The sequence below is a fragment of the Salmo salar genome, chromosome 13 (genome assembly GCF_965601325.2).
Source record: "Salmo salar chromosome 13, fSalSal1, whole genome shotgun sequence".
NCBI lineage: Eukaryota > Metazoa > Chordata > Actinopteri > Salmoniformes > Salmonidae > Salmo > Salmo salar.
Genome location: NC_138303.1, coordinates 5,017,324 through 5,035,000, shown reverse-complemented (window position 1 = coordinate 5,035,000; position 17,677 = coordinate 5,017,324). Strand labels below are relative to the sequence as shown.

General features: G+C 45.6%; 1 protein-coding gene across 1 annotated transcript in view; it reads right to left on the bottom strand.

Moving 5' to 3' along the window:
- The window catches only part of usp21 (ubiquitin specific peptidase 21), a 35,002-nt gene extending 19,648 nt beyond the window's left edge, over nt 1-15,354 (bottom strand). Inside the window, exons 1-10 of the mRNA XM_082959674.1 lie at nt 15,199-15,354; nt 14,489-14,924; nt 12,427-12,560; nt 7,095-7,212; nt 6,884-7,004; nt 5,866-5,985; nt 5,636-5,700; nt 5,334-5,521; nt 981-1,059; nt 778-885 (exon numbers count right to left, since the gene is read on the bottom strand). Of these exons, the coding sequence (XP_082815800.1) occupies nt 778-885; nt 981-1,059; nt 5,334-5,521; nt 5,636-5,700; nt 5,866-5,985; nt 6,884-7,004; nt 7,095-7,212; nt 12,427-12,560; nt 14,489-14,924; nt 15,199-15,354 (1,525 nt within the window). The remainder of the gene's footprint in view (nt 1-777; nt 886-980; nt 1,060-5,333; nt 5,522-5,635; nt 5,701-5,865; nt 5,986-6,883; nt 7,005-7,094; nt 7,213-12,426; nt 12,561-14,488; nt 14,925-15,198) is intronic.
- Nucleotides 15,355-17,677: the final 2,323 nt, after the last annotated feature.

Sequence of the window (17,677 nt, the reverse complement as noted above, 5' to 3'; positions counted from 1 at the left end):
AGAGAGAGGGAGAGACAGAGAGAGGGAGAGACAGGGAGAGAGAGACAGAGAGAGACAGAGAGAGAGACAGAGAGAGAGACAGACAGGGAGACGAGACAGACAGAGGGGGAGAGACAGACAGAGGGGGAGAGACAGACAGAGGGGGAGAGACAGACAGAGGGGGAGAGACAGACAGAGGGGGAGAGACAGACAGAGGGGGAGAGATAGAGGAGGAGATAGAGAGAGAGACAGACAGAGAGGGAGAGACAGACAGAGGGGGAGAGACAGACAGAGGGAGAGACAGAGAGGGAGAGACAGACAGAGGGGGAGAGACAGACAGAGGGGGAGAGACAGAGATAGATAGAGAGAGAGAAACAGAGAGACAGACAGAGAGGGAGAGACAAAGTGGGAAGAGACAGAGAGGGGGAGAGAGAGACAGAGGGGAAGAGACAGACAGAGGGGGAGAGACAGACAGAGGGGGAGAGACAGACAGAGGGGAGAGACAGACAGAGGGGAGAGACAGACAGAGGGGGAGAGACAGACAGAGGGGGAGAGACAGACAGAGGGGGAGAGACAGACAGAGGGGGAGAGACAGAGAGAGCGAGAGAGACAGAGGGAGAGAGACAGAGGGAGAGACAGACAGACAGACAGAGAGGGAGAGACAGACAGAGAGAGAGAGGGAGAGAGAGAGAAAGAGAGACAGAGAGAGAGGGAGAGACAGACAGAGAGGGAGAGACAGACAGAGAGGGAGAGACAGACAGAGAGAGAGAGAGAGAGACGGAGAGAGAGGGAGATTACCACAGTCGACCGGTCCGTAGGGCCCCATATCCAGGCTCGTCAGAGGGAAGGAGACACACACTGTACTCTTACACACCATATACCGCGACATGGCAAACCGGTTCAGATCTAATACACCGTTGTTAAGGTCTTCGACATCACCATTACTGCAGATGAGGTAGGTAGATGAGGAAGTGTTGCTAAGTTAGCGTTACTAAGGATACGCATGACGATGACCTGTGGGAATCTCTGGATGGTCAGTCTCTTGGTGCTCTCCGTACGTCTGTTACAACGCTCGCACATCTGCAACACACACACACACACACTTAAAATACACACCGAATGAAAGAACAATGTCACAGGCTAGAGTTTTGATATTCCAATCTCCATCCAACATGAATACTGTCTTGACTGACTGGGGAGGTCCAGAGGTGGATGCCCCCTGGCTGGGGAGGTCCAGAGGTGGATGCCCCCCTGGCTGGGGAGGTCCAGAGGTGCATGCCCCCCTGGCTGGGGAGGTCCAGAGGTGCATGCCCCCCTGGCTGGGGAGGTCCAGAGGTGCATGCCCCCCTGGCTGGGGAGGTCCAGAGGTGCATGCCCCCCTGGTTGGGGAGGTCCAGAGGTGCATGCCCCCCTGGCTGGGGAGGTCCAGAGGTACATGCCCCCCTGGCTGGGGAGGTCCAGAGGTGCATGCCCCCCTGGCTGGGGAGGTCCAGAGGTGCATGCCCCCTGACTGGGGAGGTCCAGAGGTGCATGCCCCCTGACTGGGGAGGTCCAGAGGTGCATGCCCCCTGACTGGGGAGGTCCAGAGGTGGATGCCCACTGGCATTTCATTTTGTTGCAGAAGGAGCTCTATGTTGGTGTCCTCTGGTACATTCTAATGCCTTGATTCCAACCCGAAATACACAGATAAATGATTGAATACTTTAACGACTTTACCTCCCAGATTGGTCATAATAAGTAAGGTATTCAATTAAAATGTATGAATTCAGCGTGTTGTAAGTTGTTATGGCTATCGTCTCATGGGTGGGCAACTCCAGTCCTCGGGGGGATGATTGATGTCATGCTTTTTGGCAATTTAACAGTCTTGCTTCCGTCCCTCTCCTCGCCCCAACCTGGGCTTGAACTAGGGACCCTCTGCACACAGACAACAGTCACCCAGGAAGCATCGTTACCCATCGCGCCACAAAAGCCACGGCCCTTGCAGAGCAAAGGGGAACAACTACTTCACGGTCGCAGAGCGAGTGAAGTCACCCGATTGAAACGCTATTAGCGCGCACCACCGCTAACTAGCTAGCCATTTCACATCGGTTACACTCACCCTAATAAACACAGCTTTGAATTGCCCACCTTTTACTAGCCTATATGATCAGGTCTGTTTTCTATGGAAGGAAATATTTTTAAACATTTAAACCCGTCTTCTCTTGAGAATAAAGTCATATTAACAGTTTTACAGCAAGATATGAATTGCCACAATATTTGTTTTTCAAATTGTGTATTATATTGGTTCTGCTGATTTGGACACTTGGAGTAAGGAAAGCAATGTTTCATTTTGTAATTTGGGTGAACTATTCCTTTAACAGTTAGGCCTGTAAATGGATCATCGTGGGTGGGATTGTCAGGACATCCACAGTGATTGATTGACAGGTCTGAAACCCTACCAACCTCTGTGACTCATAAATATCCCGCCCGTTCTCCTGACAGGGAAGGCAGTAGATTAGTAATTTGGTCAGAAAAAATAGTCGTCTACCGTTTGAATTTAATTTGTTGCAAAAAAAACAAAATCGAGTGTACTCTTTCAATTTAGCTTATTGTGGCAAAAGGTTGTGTTCTGTTATATTTACATGGATTCCCTGTTGAGGAACAATATAGAATTGCAGGAAAATTGTTTAAAAAACAAAAAAGTGCAGGAATAGACCTGTGGGTATGATTGATGAATGAAGCAGGTGTTATGGCCTCTGTTACACAGAAAACAGCAGTTGACTACCACATGGTGGACACTTTAATCAAATCAGTAGGCCTATATCCATATCTTTAATACTACTATAAGTATCATGACATTAGCTTATAAATCCTTTCATCTGTTTTCTTATATCATATTTTGGACCAGAATGAGGCTCTCTGTCCAATGCCTATTGTTCCTACAGTGACGATTCAACATCTTTCAAAATGTTTTCATAATTTATCTGCAGATAAAACGCCCCCCCCAAAAAAGTCGTAGCCTATTAGTATGCAAATTAGGGAGCCAATTGAACCGCTCTCACGCCGATGCGATTCGGTTCCGTTTTACCTAAAAGATCCGTTCAAAAAAAAAAGCCTTTGTTTCGAGAGGGGTCCAGCCGGATGTCATCTCTCAGGGGTCTCTATGCTGCTGATAGGTCATCTCTCAGGGTCTCTATGCTGCTGATAGGTCATCTCTATGCTGCTGATAGGTCATCTCTCAGGAAAAGTGGGGGTGTCGAAAGGAGTGGACGTTTAGAAAGGAACAATATAAATAGAATTATAAGTCTCTGCTAGGTAAAGCCCCGGCCTTATCTCAGCTCACTGGTCACCATGGCAACACCCATCCGTAGCACGCGCTCCAGCAGGTATATCTCACTGGTCATCCCCAAAAGCCAATTCCTCCTTTGGCCGCCTTTCCTTACAGTTTTTTTTCCCGTTTTGTATTTCACCTTTATTTAACCAGGTAGGCTAGTTGAGAACAAGTTCTCATTTACAACTGCGACCTGGCCAAGATAAAGCAAAGCAGTGTGACACAAACAACAACACAGAGTTACACATGGAGTAAACAAACATACAGTCAATAATACAATAGAAAAGTATGTATACAGTGTGTGCAAATGAGGTAGGATAAGGGAGGTAAAGGCAATAAATAGGCCATGGTGGCGAAGTAATTACAATATAGCAATTAAACAAGGAGGAATTGGCTTTGGGGGTGACCAGTGAAATATACCTGCTGGAACACGTGCTACGGGTGGGTGCTGCTATGGTGACCAGTGAGCTGAGACAAGGCAGGGCTTTACCTAACAGAGACTTATAGATGACCTGGAGCCAGTGGGTTTGGTGACGAGTATGAAGCGAGGGCCAGCCAACGAGAGCGTACAGGTTGCAGTGGTGGGTAGTATATGGGGCTTTGGTGACAAAATGGTGGCGCTGTGATAGACTGCATCCAATTTGTTGAGTAGAGTGTTGGAGGCTATTTTGTAAATGACATCGCCGAAGTCAAGGATCGGTAGGATAGTCAGTTTTACTAGGGTATGTTTGGCAGTTCTCTGCTGCCAATGACTGGAACGAATTGCAAAAATCACTGAAGCTGGAGACCCATATCTCCCTCACTAACTTTAAGCATCAGCTGTCAGAGCAGCTCACAGAACATCCCACCTGTCCATAGCACATCTGTAAATAGCCCATTCAACTACCTCATCCGCATTTTGTTTTTTTGTTCCTTTGCACCCCAGTATCTCTACTTGCACATTCATCTCCTGCACATCTATCATTCTAGTGTTTAATTGCTCAATTGTAATTACTTCGCCACTACGGCCTATTTATTGCCTTACCTCCCTAATCTTACCTCATTTGCACACACTGTATATAGACTGTTCTATTGTGTTATTGACTGTATATTTGTTTATTCCGTTGTTGTTGTTTGTGTTCGCACTGCTTTGCTTTATCTTGGCCAGGTCGCAGTTGTAAAGGATAACTTGTTCTCAACTGGCCACCTGGTAAAATAAAGGTAAAATTAAATTAAATTTAAAAAAATGGGGGTTTCGAGAGGCGCCACTCAAGACGTCGTTTAGGTTATCGGATGCTAGTCATGGTCGGCAGAGATAACAGTAAAAGAATTCCAGTTCTGCAACAACAACAAAAAAGTCTTCACTCATCTGGAACTCGTCTGGAACGTTCCCTACCGGTAGCGAGCGTCTGGAACGTTCCCTACCGGTAGCGAGCGTCTGGAAGGTTCCCTAGCCGGTAGCGAGCGTCTGGAACGTTCCCTACCGGTAGCCATGACTTCTCTTTATATGGTTCCTTTGGAAACACCCAGTTCTCCTAATATGGTTATTTTAGAAACCCCCACTTCTCCTTATATGGTTCCTTTGGAAACCCCCACTTCTCCTTATATGGTTCCTTTCCAAATATACACTCCTTTCGACACCCTCAATTTTCCTGAGATGCACTGAGAAATGACCTATCAGCAGGTGACAGCATAGAGACCCTGAGAGATGACTGCCCTGAGAGATGACTGCCCTGAGAGATGATGTCAACAGCTGGACCCTATTGCTTTGTTCCCGAACAACCCAACTCATCACTAGGCTACACTGACAAGTCGCTTTAGCGGTCACCGGCAGGTCTCGATATGGCCTTCGAATACTAGGAAAATACAAACCAAGATATTTGGTTTACTGTCTCGATGAGATACCATGGACATAACAACTATGTTGTTGGATTTATGAATAGCGAAGGGATTTAGGAGATTGACTTTATTCAGTCGGCCTAGTTAACGAAGTGGAATAAGTAGCCGGGTATTATCAACTGTTTAGTACTTCCGGAAAACACTGAAAAATACAGTGTTGTCTTACGGGTGCGTTCTCCTCGTCCAGGTTCTCTTCCTGTGTGAACAGATCAAGACACTCCCTCAGAGACCCGCCCCCTGCCGCACTCCTCTTAGGGATGGGTAGAGACAGGTCACAGAAGACGTCGAAGCAGGTGGAGTAGTGAGAACACACAGAGCAGTGGAGAGAACTACGCAGCTGACCTGTAAACAGATCTGAGAAGGGATTTGAGAGGAATAGATTATGATAACAATAAACTAAAATCTTAAGAAATAAAAAGGTTACAATACTTTGATGTGATCAGCAACTCCAAATCTCTTCATGCTCACCTACGATCTTACTGTCGTCCCTCTCCAGGTGTCTCTTCCACATTGCAGACGCCTGCTCGTCAATTCTGAGAGAGAGCGAGGTAGGGAAAGAAAAAAAAAGAGAACAGAGAAAAAGGAGAGAGCGTTAGAAAGAAGGTGGAACGTTTATATTTAGGACTAGAGGTTGAATCTTGCCTCAGTAGGTCATTAGGTGGTCTTTAGTGCATTTTGACTTTTCCATGTCTCTGTACCTGACTGTGGTGCATTTGGGTTCAGGCTCCAGGCTGGCGAGCCGGACGTACGGCCGGCGGTTGATCTCACAGTGAAGCCTGTCCAATAAGAACCTCAGAAACTCTTGAGCATCCTGTTGACTGGAAGGAAGTAGAGATGTTCTCACTGCATTACAACACTTTCGCACGTGCACACACACGGCCGGATCTATTCTTTTGGGAGCCCTAGACAAGATTTGGTCTTTTAAAGATATTTTTGTTTTAAAGTTAATTTCCTTTATTAATTCTACACATTTTGTCATGGGGCATAGAGAACATTTAGCGATTGTATAACTAATTATACGCAAATCTAATAATTTTGCCATGGGGTGAAGAAATGTCAGTTATTCAGATAATTTCCTGAGGTTTTACACATTTTGCCATGGTGTGGAGAATTGTTTTTTAATTCTACAAATTTTTCCATGACTTAAGCCATGTCATTATAGTATCTGAGTGAAAATGACTAACAAAATCAATGGGATGCCCCCTGAAGGTCAGGCCCCCTGGGCACGTGCCCTTCATGCCCGGGCGGTCATTCGGCAATGATTACTACAAGTTTACATTTACATTTTAGTCATTTAGCAGACGCTCTTATCCAGAGCGACTTACAGTAGTGGATGCATACATTTCATTTCATGCATTTTTTTTCCCCTCTTCGTACTGGCCCCCCCGTGGGAATCAAACTCCACAACCCTGGCGTTGCAAACACCATGCTGGCGTTGCAAAACACCATGCTCTACCAACTGAGCCACAGGGAAGACTGTGGCTCAGTTGGTAGAGCACAGTTTAGATAGCTGGCCGCTTGACTAACTTACCAATCTAAAAACAAATGTTGGCTAATTGAGTGACTGTCAGTGACTGTCAGTGACTGACACAAGAGGAAAACTGCTGATGCACGACCACATGTTGAAATGTGCACCTTGTATTGTTCAAATGCTGAACAGGAAGTGGTGACCAGACTGAATCATTTATGCCCAGGGCCGGCCCTGCACACACCTACCTGTATCCGCTGAAGTAAGGCACGGCGTCTTTGAAGATGCTGTAGAACTTCCCAGGATTCACTTCTGTGTTATGGTTTTCTTCGTTCACATCCCAGAGACCCAACAGTACCTGGGAGAACGCTGGGTGGGAGAGGTTAGAGAACAGAAACGTTGGAAGAGAGGAAAGAGAAAGACAAAAGGAAAAGGTTGATAGTATTCGCCCGTTCTCACCCTCCATGAGTTGTGGTTCCTCTCTACTGCACATCTCCTGTCTGTAGGCTTTGACCAGACAGTAGTCCCTCAGACCTCTGGTGTGAGATAGACACTGTACCACCGCATTCAGAAAACACTGAGAGAGAGAGAAAGAGAGACGGGGAGAGAGAGAGAGAGACGGGGCGAGAGAGAGAGACGGGGCGAGAGAGAGAGACGGGGAGAGAGAGAGAGACGGGGAGAGAGAGAGAGAGAGAGATGGGGAGAGAGAGAGAGAGAGACGGGGGAGCGAGAGAGAGAGCGAGAGAGCGAGAGAGAGAGAGCGAGAGAAAAGTATTAGTTCTTACTCACCAAAGTAACACAGTGTGGTCAAAGATTTAGTAACATAAAACCTCTTAAGGATCCGACCCTTTTTTTCCAATTTTCACTTATAATGACATACCCAAATCTAACTGCCTGTAGCTCAGGCCATGAAGCAAGAATATGTATATTCTTGATACCATTTGAAAGGAAACACTTTGTAGTTTGTGGAAATGTGGGAGATGTAAGAGAATTTAATACATTAGATCTACTGTAGGCCGTCATTGTAAATAAGAATTTGTCCCTTGCCTGGTTAAATAAAATAAAAAATAAATAAAAAGAATCTGGTAAAATATAATAAACATGAGTTTTCAAAAAAAAATATTCTTCCATCATCTTTGAAATGCAAGAGAAAGGCCATAATATAATATTGCAGTTTAGGTGCAATTTAGCAGTGTGTGCAAAGTTTCAGATTGATCCAGTGAAGCGTATTTTGTATCAAGTCTGCCCAAATGTGCCGAATTGGTCAATTTATACATTTTCAAGTACATAACTATAGAGAACATACAAAAAATGATAATAAAACATTTAATTTTACACACTCCCAGGAACGTCATACATGATGGATCATTAGCTTATAAACTAACTTTCTCACATCTAGATGGCCGGACGAGGTGGGTGTGGAGACAGAGACAGCAGTGGGGTCAAACTGTAGACCCCAGTTCCTACATTTAAATATATCCAATGAACAAATGGATTTTATGAAACTAAACTATGCTACATTTTATCTCTGGGACCCCCAGGATGACAAATCAGAGCAAGATTACTGAATGTAAGTACATTATTTACCTTCAGAGGTGAATGTATCAAACCTGTTGTCGTGATACATTTTGTGTTGTTGTTGTGCACTCTCCTCAAACAATAGCATGGTATTATTTCACTGTAATAGCTACTGTAAATTGAACAGTGCAGTTAGATTAACAAGAATTTAAGCTTTCTAACCATATAAGACATGTCTATGTCCTGGAAAGTTGGTTGTTACTTACAGCATCATTCTAGTCACATTAGTGCACGTAAGCATCATTCGTCCCGGTATAGGGACACCGATCCCGTAGAGGTTTTTAACGTTAGTTGTAGTCACCGTCTGGTTACCTAAACTACAAACATAGTTCAGTTTTTGGGTTATTACATAAAGTATTTATTAACTTATTACTGGATATCATCTAAACTACCCACAATGCACCTTTTTCTAAATGTCATATGGAGAATCTACTCTGTGCAACCGAGTTCGTATGCTAGCTAGTTAGCTAGGTCAAGCTAGCATGTAATTACATCCCAGACCTGCAAGTGTTAGCGGTGGTGAGCTAGCATCTACCAATTACGAGGAAGTGCGACGTAAACAATGAACAGATGGGGGCACGTGCAGCCATGCAGCAACCTCATGCTCTTCATGGACTTTGTGGGTGTGTTATCTAGTGGGGACCCGTTGGCACGGCAGACTCTGATGCCTTCCTGCTTGCTCAAATTGAAGTGTAGTAGCTTGTCTGTTCTCCTTTTTGTTTTGTCAACTTTTTTTCGGCATGTTCTCTGTGAAGGAAGCTACGGGAGTTATGTAACTTTTGCACCTTTGCTTAGTGCTAGCACGCTAGTTGACTGACATCTGGAATCTATCTATATTGGATTTCCCCGACTCTCCATTGGCCAGATGAAGCACCTACCTCCCCCTCGCTTTGGTAGCTAACTCAGCCTGCACTCTTTTAAAAGTTTGACTTTGCTTTTGATCTGCGGTTACAGTATGTTTTAGTTGTGTTGAGTCTGTGGTGGTTGGCTAGGCTGGCTAGGCTCACTCGCCTGGTCATGGGCGAGTGACAGCACCTGCTGTTGGAAAGGTGTAGGAACCAACCACTTGACACACTTCACTCCAGTCACTAATGGTGTCATGAGCTGCCCATTTACGCATCAAAACTCCTGCTTCCATAAAGTAGGCGGTCTCCCTAGTTTTAGCTTCCTCAGTGGAAATTACCGAAGCAAAACACTTGCGAAGACTGGTGTCTCCCTTTTGACATTCAATCACCTTCTCGGGGGTGACAGACAAAAGAATGTCATGGAATTGAGGTGCGATTTCGCTTTCCCTTACCTTGGTTTTTACTCCCGTAAAAACTGTTGGCCTTGCAGAAGGAATACTCGGTGCATTGTCTTCTACCTCAACATTATCAAAAATGGAACTATCCAAATCCACCACATCTCCCAGCTTACGAGATTTTGCCCTCGTTAACACACAGGCAGGAAAAACATGGGGAAATGCTTGAACCAATTTATCATCTGTAGTTTTGATTTATGGGTTGTCTACTACTTCTAACACAGGAGTGACGTTACCACCAGCGATATCGTTCCCTAGTAGCAATGTGACTGCTTTTACTGGCACTAAGTGGACTCAGTATAATGGTACAGGTACGGTTTTTATCTCTACACCCTGTAATATGACATGCGAGCCACAATACGTTTCAGGAGATCAGGGAAAAGCATCAGTAACGATTACTGACTGCGCCGCCCCGGTGTCTCGTAAGATTTGTATGGGCTTTTGATCAGCTTTTTCGCCAGTTAAGGAAACACAGCCGGCAGAGATAAAACGGAGAATAGACCGGATCCGTTTTTTCAAATGCTGAATCAATAACTCGGGTCAACGGACGAGCCAAAGACTGGACTAAATCCACGCTTTTCAATTTAGGGGATGGTAACAGGGACTGTTTCGGTTTCTTTTTCAAAACTGGGCAGTCCACAATCACGTGACCCTTTTGGTGACAGTAAAAACATTCACGGATTTCGTGTGAAGGCTTATAGGGTCGGAGGAAAAGCGACCCGAACGAGGCACTGATGACGTAATCGTTTGGCCTTCAAAACTAGGCGCACCAAAGACAGTCTTGTGTGTCAAAGCTTTCTCATCTGCCAACACTGCTGCCTGGGTCAATGTCGCCTCTTTCTGTTCATTTAAATGAACTACAATTCAATCAGGGAGGTTGCTTTTAAAATCCTCCAACAGCATCAACTCCCGAATATCAGCAAAGGTGTTAGCTTTGCTGGCTGAACACCAGCGATTAAACAGAGACTCTTTGGCCCTTGTAAACTCAACAAAAAGTACAGTGAGGGTTTTTTGTGGTTCCTGAAGCACTGCCTATAAGCTTCAGGCACCAACTCATAAGCCCGCAACACGGTTGTTTAAACTATCTTCCAGGGAGAGAGCAGCTACTACTTCCCCAGACAATTTACATTGCAACGGGAGCTGCCAAACCTCGAGTGGCCAATGCAGCGCAGCGGCCACACGCTCAAAAGCGGAGAAATAGGAATCAACTTTCGACTCCCGAAACGGAGGGACTAACGCAATATTTTTACTCACATCGAAGTGGGCTTGATGATGAGCAGCTGGTGGAGTCACACTGGAGCCAGCGTCTAGCTCCCAGTTGTCGCATCCTCACCTCCTTGTCGATTTTCATTTTCCTAATTTCTAAATTGAACTTCATCTGTCTCTCTTTATCTTTTTTGCTCCATTTCCAAATGGGCCAGCCTCACCTTTAGCCTAGCGGTCCCGTCTGAACGGCCCGAAGCAGTAGATAAAGGGTCAAATCGGGGCAATGTAAAGGGGGTAGGAGCAACCCCTTCCTCCGCGCCGTCCTCCGACTTGGCATCGGAAGGTCTACCCGTCTCCTCTCCTGAAGCCTCCCTCTCCTCATCTTTCAACGAGAAAATTTGTTCTCTCATTAAACCCTCCCTGACTTGCACCAAAAGCTCAGCCTTTAGGGCTTTCTCAGGGATAAAGAGTCCATAATGGTCAACTATAGCGAAAAGGTCTACTTTCCGCAACCCCACCAAACGATCAACAGTGGGCACTTCAATAAACTGGGAGACTGCTGAGGCAGCCATTTTGTACAATGCAGCCTACTGAACACACATAAACTAAACCAGTCATCTAAACTCACAACCTACCACCTCAATCACTAACCACAGAGAGCTCAGAGCAGCAGGGGTAGGTGGGTTTAATTATCCCGGATGAGCCCCCATTATGTTACACGCACCTCCAGTCACATACCTTCCACTCCACGGGGAGTTGAGTGTAGCAGGGTGTTGCCGTTCCCTTCTCCAAGAGGCGTGCGTTACAATAAGATATTACAGTTTTTAATGTGCCGTTGGGTAGGATAGTCTTAAATCGTTGATCGTCCAGTTTGTTTTCCAATGATTGAACGTTGGCCAATAATACAGAGGGTAGTGGTGGTTTACCTACTTCTCTGCAAATTCTTACAAGGAACCCTATTCTTCTCTCCCCATCTTTTCTTCATGCGGTGATGGGGATTTGGGACTTGTCTCGACAAAGCAGTATATCCTTCACGTCAGACTCGTTAAAGAACAAATATTTGTCCAGTTCGAGGTGAGTAATCGCTGTTCTGATATCCAGAAGTTATTTTCTGTCATAAGAGACGGTAGCAGCAATATTATGTACAAAACAATTTACGAACAATGCGAAATAACAAAAAAGCACAGTTGGTTAGGAGCACGTAAAACGGCAGCTCTCCCCCACTGGCGCCATTATCAATAAGGGTCAGTGCTAACATAACATTAGCACGCTGGTAGGGCTAACGTTAACAGGCTAGTTGGCTAGCAACCTTGCAAAGTTTTGTAACAATACATTTAAGTATTCGCTAGTAAGTTGGCTGAAAATCTAATTGAAACCAATAGTCATGAGTGCAAAGGATTGTTTAATTTGAAGTTCTACATTTGAAGTTATTTCTGTTTGAGTTTACATTACACCTGCCAGATCCTCCATATTACATCATATCTGGCATTCTGATCGGTTTTAAGTTTTTAACAAAAAAACAAAAATGTCAAAGTGAAGTGTAACTTTGCATTGGGACTTTTGATGCGTATACTAATGCAGTTTCATATGTTACATGTGGTTACGTTTATGTTACCTACCCTTTAACCTTCCAATTTCCCAAAATTCCCCCGCCCTGACACACACACGACACGTCAAACACACGACACGTCAAACACACGGACTTACCGTGTTTCCTACGTTACGAAGGCCGACTCTTCCACTCCCAACCTTGAGCTTTTCTTTCTGTGGAGGAGATTCAGATGAAGTCAGAGCTGAGGTGAAAGGGACAGTCAGAGCTGAGGTGAAAGGGACAGTCAGAGCTGAGGTGAAAGGGACAGTCAGAGCTGAGGTGAAAGGACAGTCAGAGCTGAACTGGCATATGGTTGTCGGTCTGTGGGTTGTTACAGGCATCACCCCCATGTGTGTCTGTGTACTAGAGAGACCTGGCCCAGAGAGTCACCTTGTTAGTCAGAATGCGTTTTACCTGGCCCAGAGAGTCACCTCGTTAGTCAGGATGTGTCACACCTGGCCCAGAGAGTCACCTCTTCAGTCAGGATGTGTCACACCTGGCCCAGAGAGTCACCTCTTCAGTCAGGATGTGTCACACCTGGCCCAGAGAGTCACCTCTTCAGTCAGGATGTGTCACACCTGGCCCAGAGAGTCACCTCGTTAGTCAGGATGCGTTACACCTGGCCCAGAGAGTCACCTCTTCAGTCAGAATGTGTAACACCTGGCCCAGAGTTACCTCATTATTCAGGATGTGTAACACCTGTACTGGCCCAGCTGGATTATAAGAGCTGCTGACCCAGTTTATCAGTCGGAAAGGAAATGTTGGGAGAACTATACCTCACGTAAGCTGAGCTGCGAGTTCCAGGTCAACCGTTTTAGTTTGAAACAATGTAAAGTTTCGGTGTTTCCTCTGTTTTTCCTCCATATTCTTTTTACTCCCTATCCTAAGTTGTAGTGTTGCTTTTTTTGTAATTTAAAACCCCTTCCTAGTGGGAATCCATGGTGGGTGTCTTTTAGAAATCCCTTCCTAGTGGGAATCCATGGTGGGTGTCTTTTAGAACCCCTTCCTAGTGGGAATCCATGGTGGGTGTCGTTTAAAACCCCTTCCTAGTGGGAATCCATGGTGGGTGTCTTTTAGAACCCCTTCCTAGTGGGAATCCATGGTGTGTGTCTTTCAGAACCCCTTCCTAGTGGGAATCCATGGTGTGTGTCTTTCAGAACCCCTTCCTAGTGGGAATCCATGGTGGGTGTCATTTAAAACCCCTTCCTAGTGGGAATCCATGGTGTGTGTCGTTTAAAACCTCTTCCTAGTGGGAATCCATGGTGGGTGTCTTTTAAAACCCCTTCCTAGTGGGAATCCATGATGGGTGTCATTTAAAACCTCTTCCTAGAGACCTTGCCAACATTCAGAACTCCTTTTGAAACCCCTTTCTGATTTGGTTCAGTTGTCAAAGTGATTTTCTTTGTTAGTTCCCTTTTCTGTGAGTGATGTCATTTTGAGTATGTCTTATGGGAATGTGTGTGTGTGTGAGCCAGATTAAGCCTGTTTATCTGGTTAGGGTGAGGATTAGGCTCAGAGAGGAGGCCACACCGTTTATCCTATTACACACAGGGAACACTGCTGACAGGGTTAGAGACGGTACCTGCTGACGGGGTTAGAGACGGTACCTGCTGACGGGGTTAGAGACGGTACCTGCTGACGGGGTTAGAGACGGTACCTGCTGACGGGGTTAGAGACGGTACCTGCTGACGGGGTTAGAGACGGTACCTGCTGACGGGGTTAGAGACGGTACCTGCTGGCGGGGTTAGAGACGGTACCTGCTGGCGGGGTTAGAGACGGTACCTGCTGGCGGGGTTAGAGACGGTACCTGCTGGCGGGGTTAGAGACGGTACCTGCTGACGGGGTTAGAGACGGTACCTGCTGACAGGGTTAGAGACGGTACCTGCTGGCAGGGTTAGAGACGGTACCTGTGGCAGGGTTAGAGACGGTACCTGTGGCAGGGTTAGAGACGGTACCTGCTGGCAGGGGTAGAGACGGTACCTGCTGGCAGGGTTAGAGACGGTACCTGCTGGCAGGGTTAGAGACGGTACCTGCTGGCAGGGTTAGAGACGGTACCTGCTGGCAGGGTTAGAGACGGTACCTGCTGGCAGGGTTAGAGACGGTACCTGTGGCAGGGTTAGAGACGGTACCTGTGGCAGGGTTAGAGACGGTACCTGCTGGCAGGGTTAGAGACGGTACCTGTGGCAGGGTTAGAGACGGTACCTGTGGCAGGGTTAGAGACGGTACCTGTGGCAGGGTTAGAGACGGTACCTGTGGCAGGGTTAGAGACGGTACCTGTGGCAGGGTGAGAGACGGTACCTGTGGCAGGGTTAGAGACGGTACCTGTGGCAGGGTTAGAGACGGTACCTGTGGCAGGGTTAGAGACGGTACCTGTGGAGCTGGCTACGGTACCTGCGGGGCTGGCTACGGTACCTGCGGGGCTGGCTACGGTACCTGCGGGGCTGGCTACGGTACCGGCGGGGCTGGCTACCTTACCGGCGGGGCTGGCTACGGTACCGGCGGGGCTGGCTACGGTACCTGCGGGGCTGGCTACGGTACCTGTGGGGCTTGCTACGGTACCTGTGGGGCTTCTATGCTGTGTTCTGTGTTTCTTTACCACCTTATCTCCTAATGCCTGTCAATACGACCACAAGGTGCAGCAGGATTTTGTTCCAAACTAGCATTTGGCTCATCAATGAGTCATTAGCTCTCTCTCATTGATCGACTGCTCATCAGCTGCTGATTCAACTCACAACCAGGAATGTAATTGCTGGAACTAAAGCCTGCAAACCTCAACAGTAGCCCCATCAGGTAGGTAGGTAGGTAGGTAGGTAGGTAGGTAGGTAGGTAGGTAGATGGGTAGGTAGGCAGGCAGGAAGGTAGGCAGGTAGGTAGGTGTGAACACTCACCTCTTTGTCTACAACCAGTAGCAGCCCCATCAGTGATGTGTAGAGGACAGACTTGGAGATGTCAGCCGTGTCTCTCTGGATCCCGTTCTGAGAGACCAGGGTTTTGCACAGAGCCTGGCAGGTCCCGTCCATGGTGGCACGCGTTTCTCCCGGCATCGTTACAACAGTCAAAGAGGTCCCCAACTTTACGGCGTAGAAACTAGTGAGTTGACTGGTCTCCTGGTCTTGTATCTGCCAGGTTGCTGGTTCAAGTCAAGGACGAGGCTTCTGATGTAGAAAGAAGAAAAGATCCCTCTTATCAATGAAGGTTTGCTAAACACTATCACACACAGTGGATCCCCCCTCTAATATAGTACTCTGGTGAGGCACCAGTGGATCCCCTCTAATATAGTACTCTGGTGAGGCACCAGTGGATCCCCCTCTAATATAGTACTCTGGTGAGGCACCAGTGGATCCCCCCTCTAATATAGTACTCTGGTGAGGCACCAGTGGATCCCCCCTCTAATATAGTACTCTGGTGAGGCACCAGTGGATCCCCCCTCTAATATAGTACTCTGGTGAGGCACCAGTGGATCCTCTCTAATATAGTACTCTGGTGAGGCACCAGTGGATCCTCTCTACCAGTACTCTGGTGAGGCACCAGTGGATCCTCTCTAATATAGTACTCTGGTGAGGCACCAGTGGATCCTCTCTTACAGTACTCTGGTGAGGCACCAGTGGATCCCCCCTCTAATATAGTACTCTGGTGAGGCACCAGTGGATCCCCCCTCTAATATAGTACTCTGGTGAGGCACCAGTGGATCCCCCCTCTAATATAGTACTCTGGTGAGGCACCAGTGGATCCCCACTCTAATATAGTACTCTGGTGAGGCACCAGTGGATCCCCCTCTAATATAGTACTCTGGTGAGGCACCAGTAGGCATCTACTGAGGTTCTGCCCAGCTAACAATTCTAGGGAAAAGGAACGTTTTCCAAATCATGACTGGACATGATTTGGAAAGGCACACAGAAAGGCACACACAAATACCAAGTGTACCAAGCTTGTAGCGTCATAACCAATAATACTCGAGGCTGTAATCGCTGCCAAAGGTGCTTCAACAAAGTACTGAGTAAAGGGTCTGAATATTTTTGCTTTGTCATTACTGGGTTCTGTAGATTAATGAGAAAACACTATAACACAATAACTACCACTATACTAATGCTATAAATACCACTATAACTACCATTATACTACCTCTATAACTACCTCTATAACTACCTCTATAACTACCTCTATACTAATGCTATAAATACCACTATAACTACCATTATACTAATGCTATAAATACCGCTATAACTACCATTATACTAATGCTATAAATACCACTATAACTACCATTATACTAATGCTATAAATACCACTATAACTACCATTATACTAATGCTATAACTACCTCTATAACTACCTCTATAACTACCTCTATAACTACCATTAAACTAATGCTATAACTACCTCTATAACTACCGCTATAACTACCATTAAACTAATGCTATAACTACCGCTATAACTACCATTATACTAATGCTATAACTACCACTATAACTACCATTATACTAATGCTATAACTACCACTACAACTACCATTATACTAATGCTATAAATACCACTATAACTACCATTATACTAATGCTATAACTACCACTATAACTAATACCATACTAATGCTACAACTACCGCTACAACTACCGCTACAACTACCTCTATAACTACCATTATACTACCATTATACTAATGCTATAACTACCACTATAACTACCTCTATAACTACCATTATACTAATGCTATAAATACCACTATAACTACCATTATACTAATGCTATAAATACCACTATAACTTATACCATGCTAATGCTACAACTACCATTATAACTACCACTATAACTACCATTATAACTACCTCTATTACTACCACTATAACTACCATTATACTAATGCTATAACTACCTCTATAACTACCTCTATAACTACCTCTATAACTATCTCTATAACTACCATTATACTAATGCTATAACTACCACTGTAACTACCACTATAACTACCACTATAACTACCACTACGACTACCGCTACGACTACCACTACCTCTACCTCTATAACTACCATTATACTAATGCTATAACTACCGCTATAACTACCGCTAACTACCTCTAACTACCGCTAACTACCTCTAACTACCATTATACTACCTCTATAACTACCTCTATAACTACCTCTATAACTACCTCTATAACTACCTCTATACTAATGCTATAACTACCTCTATACTAATGTTATAACTACCACTATAACTACCTCTATAACTACCATTATACTAATGCTATAAATACCACTATAACTACCATTATACTAATGCTATAAATACCACTATAACTAATACCATACTAATGCTACAACTACCGCTACAACTACCACTATAACTACCACTATAACTACCACTATA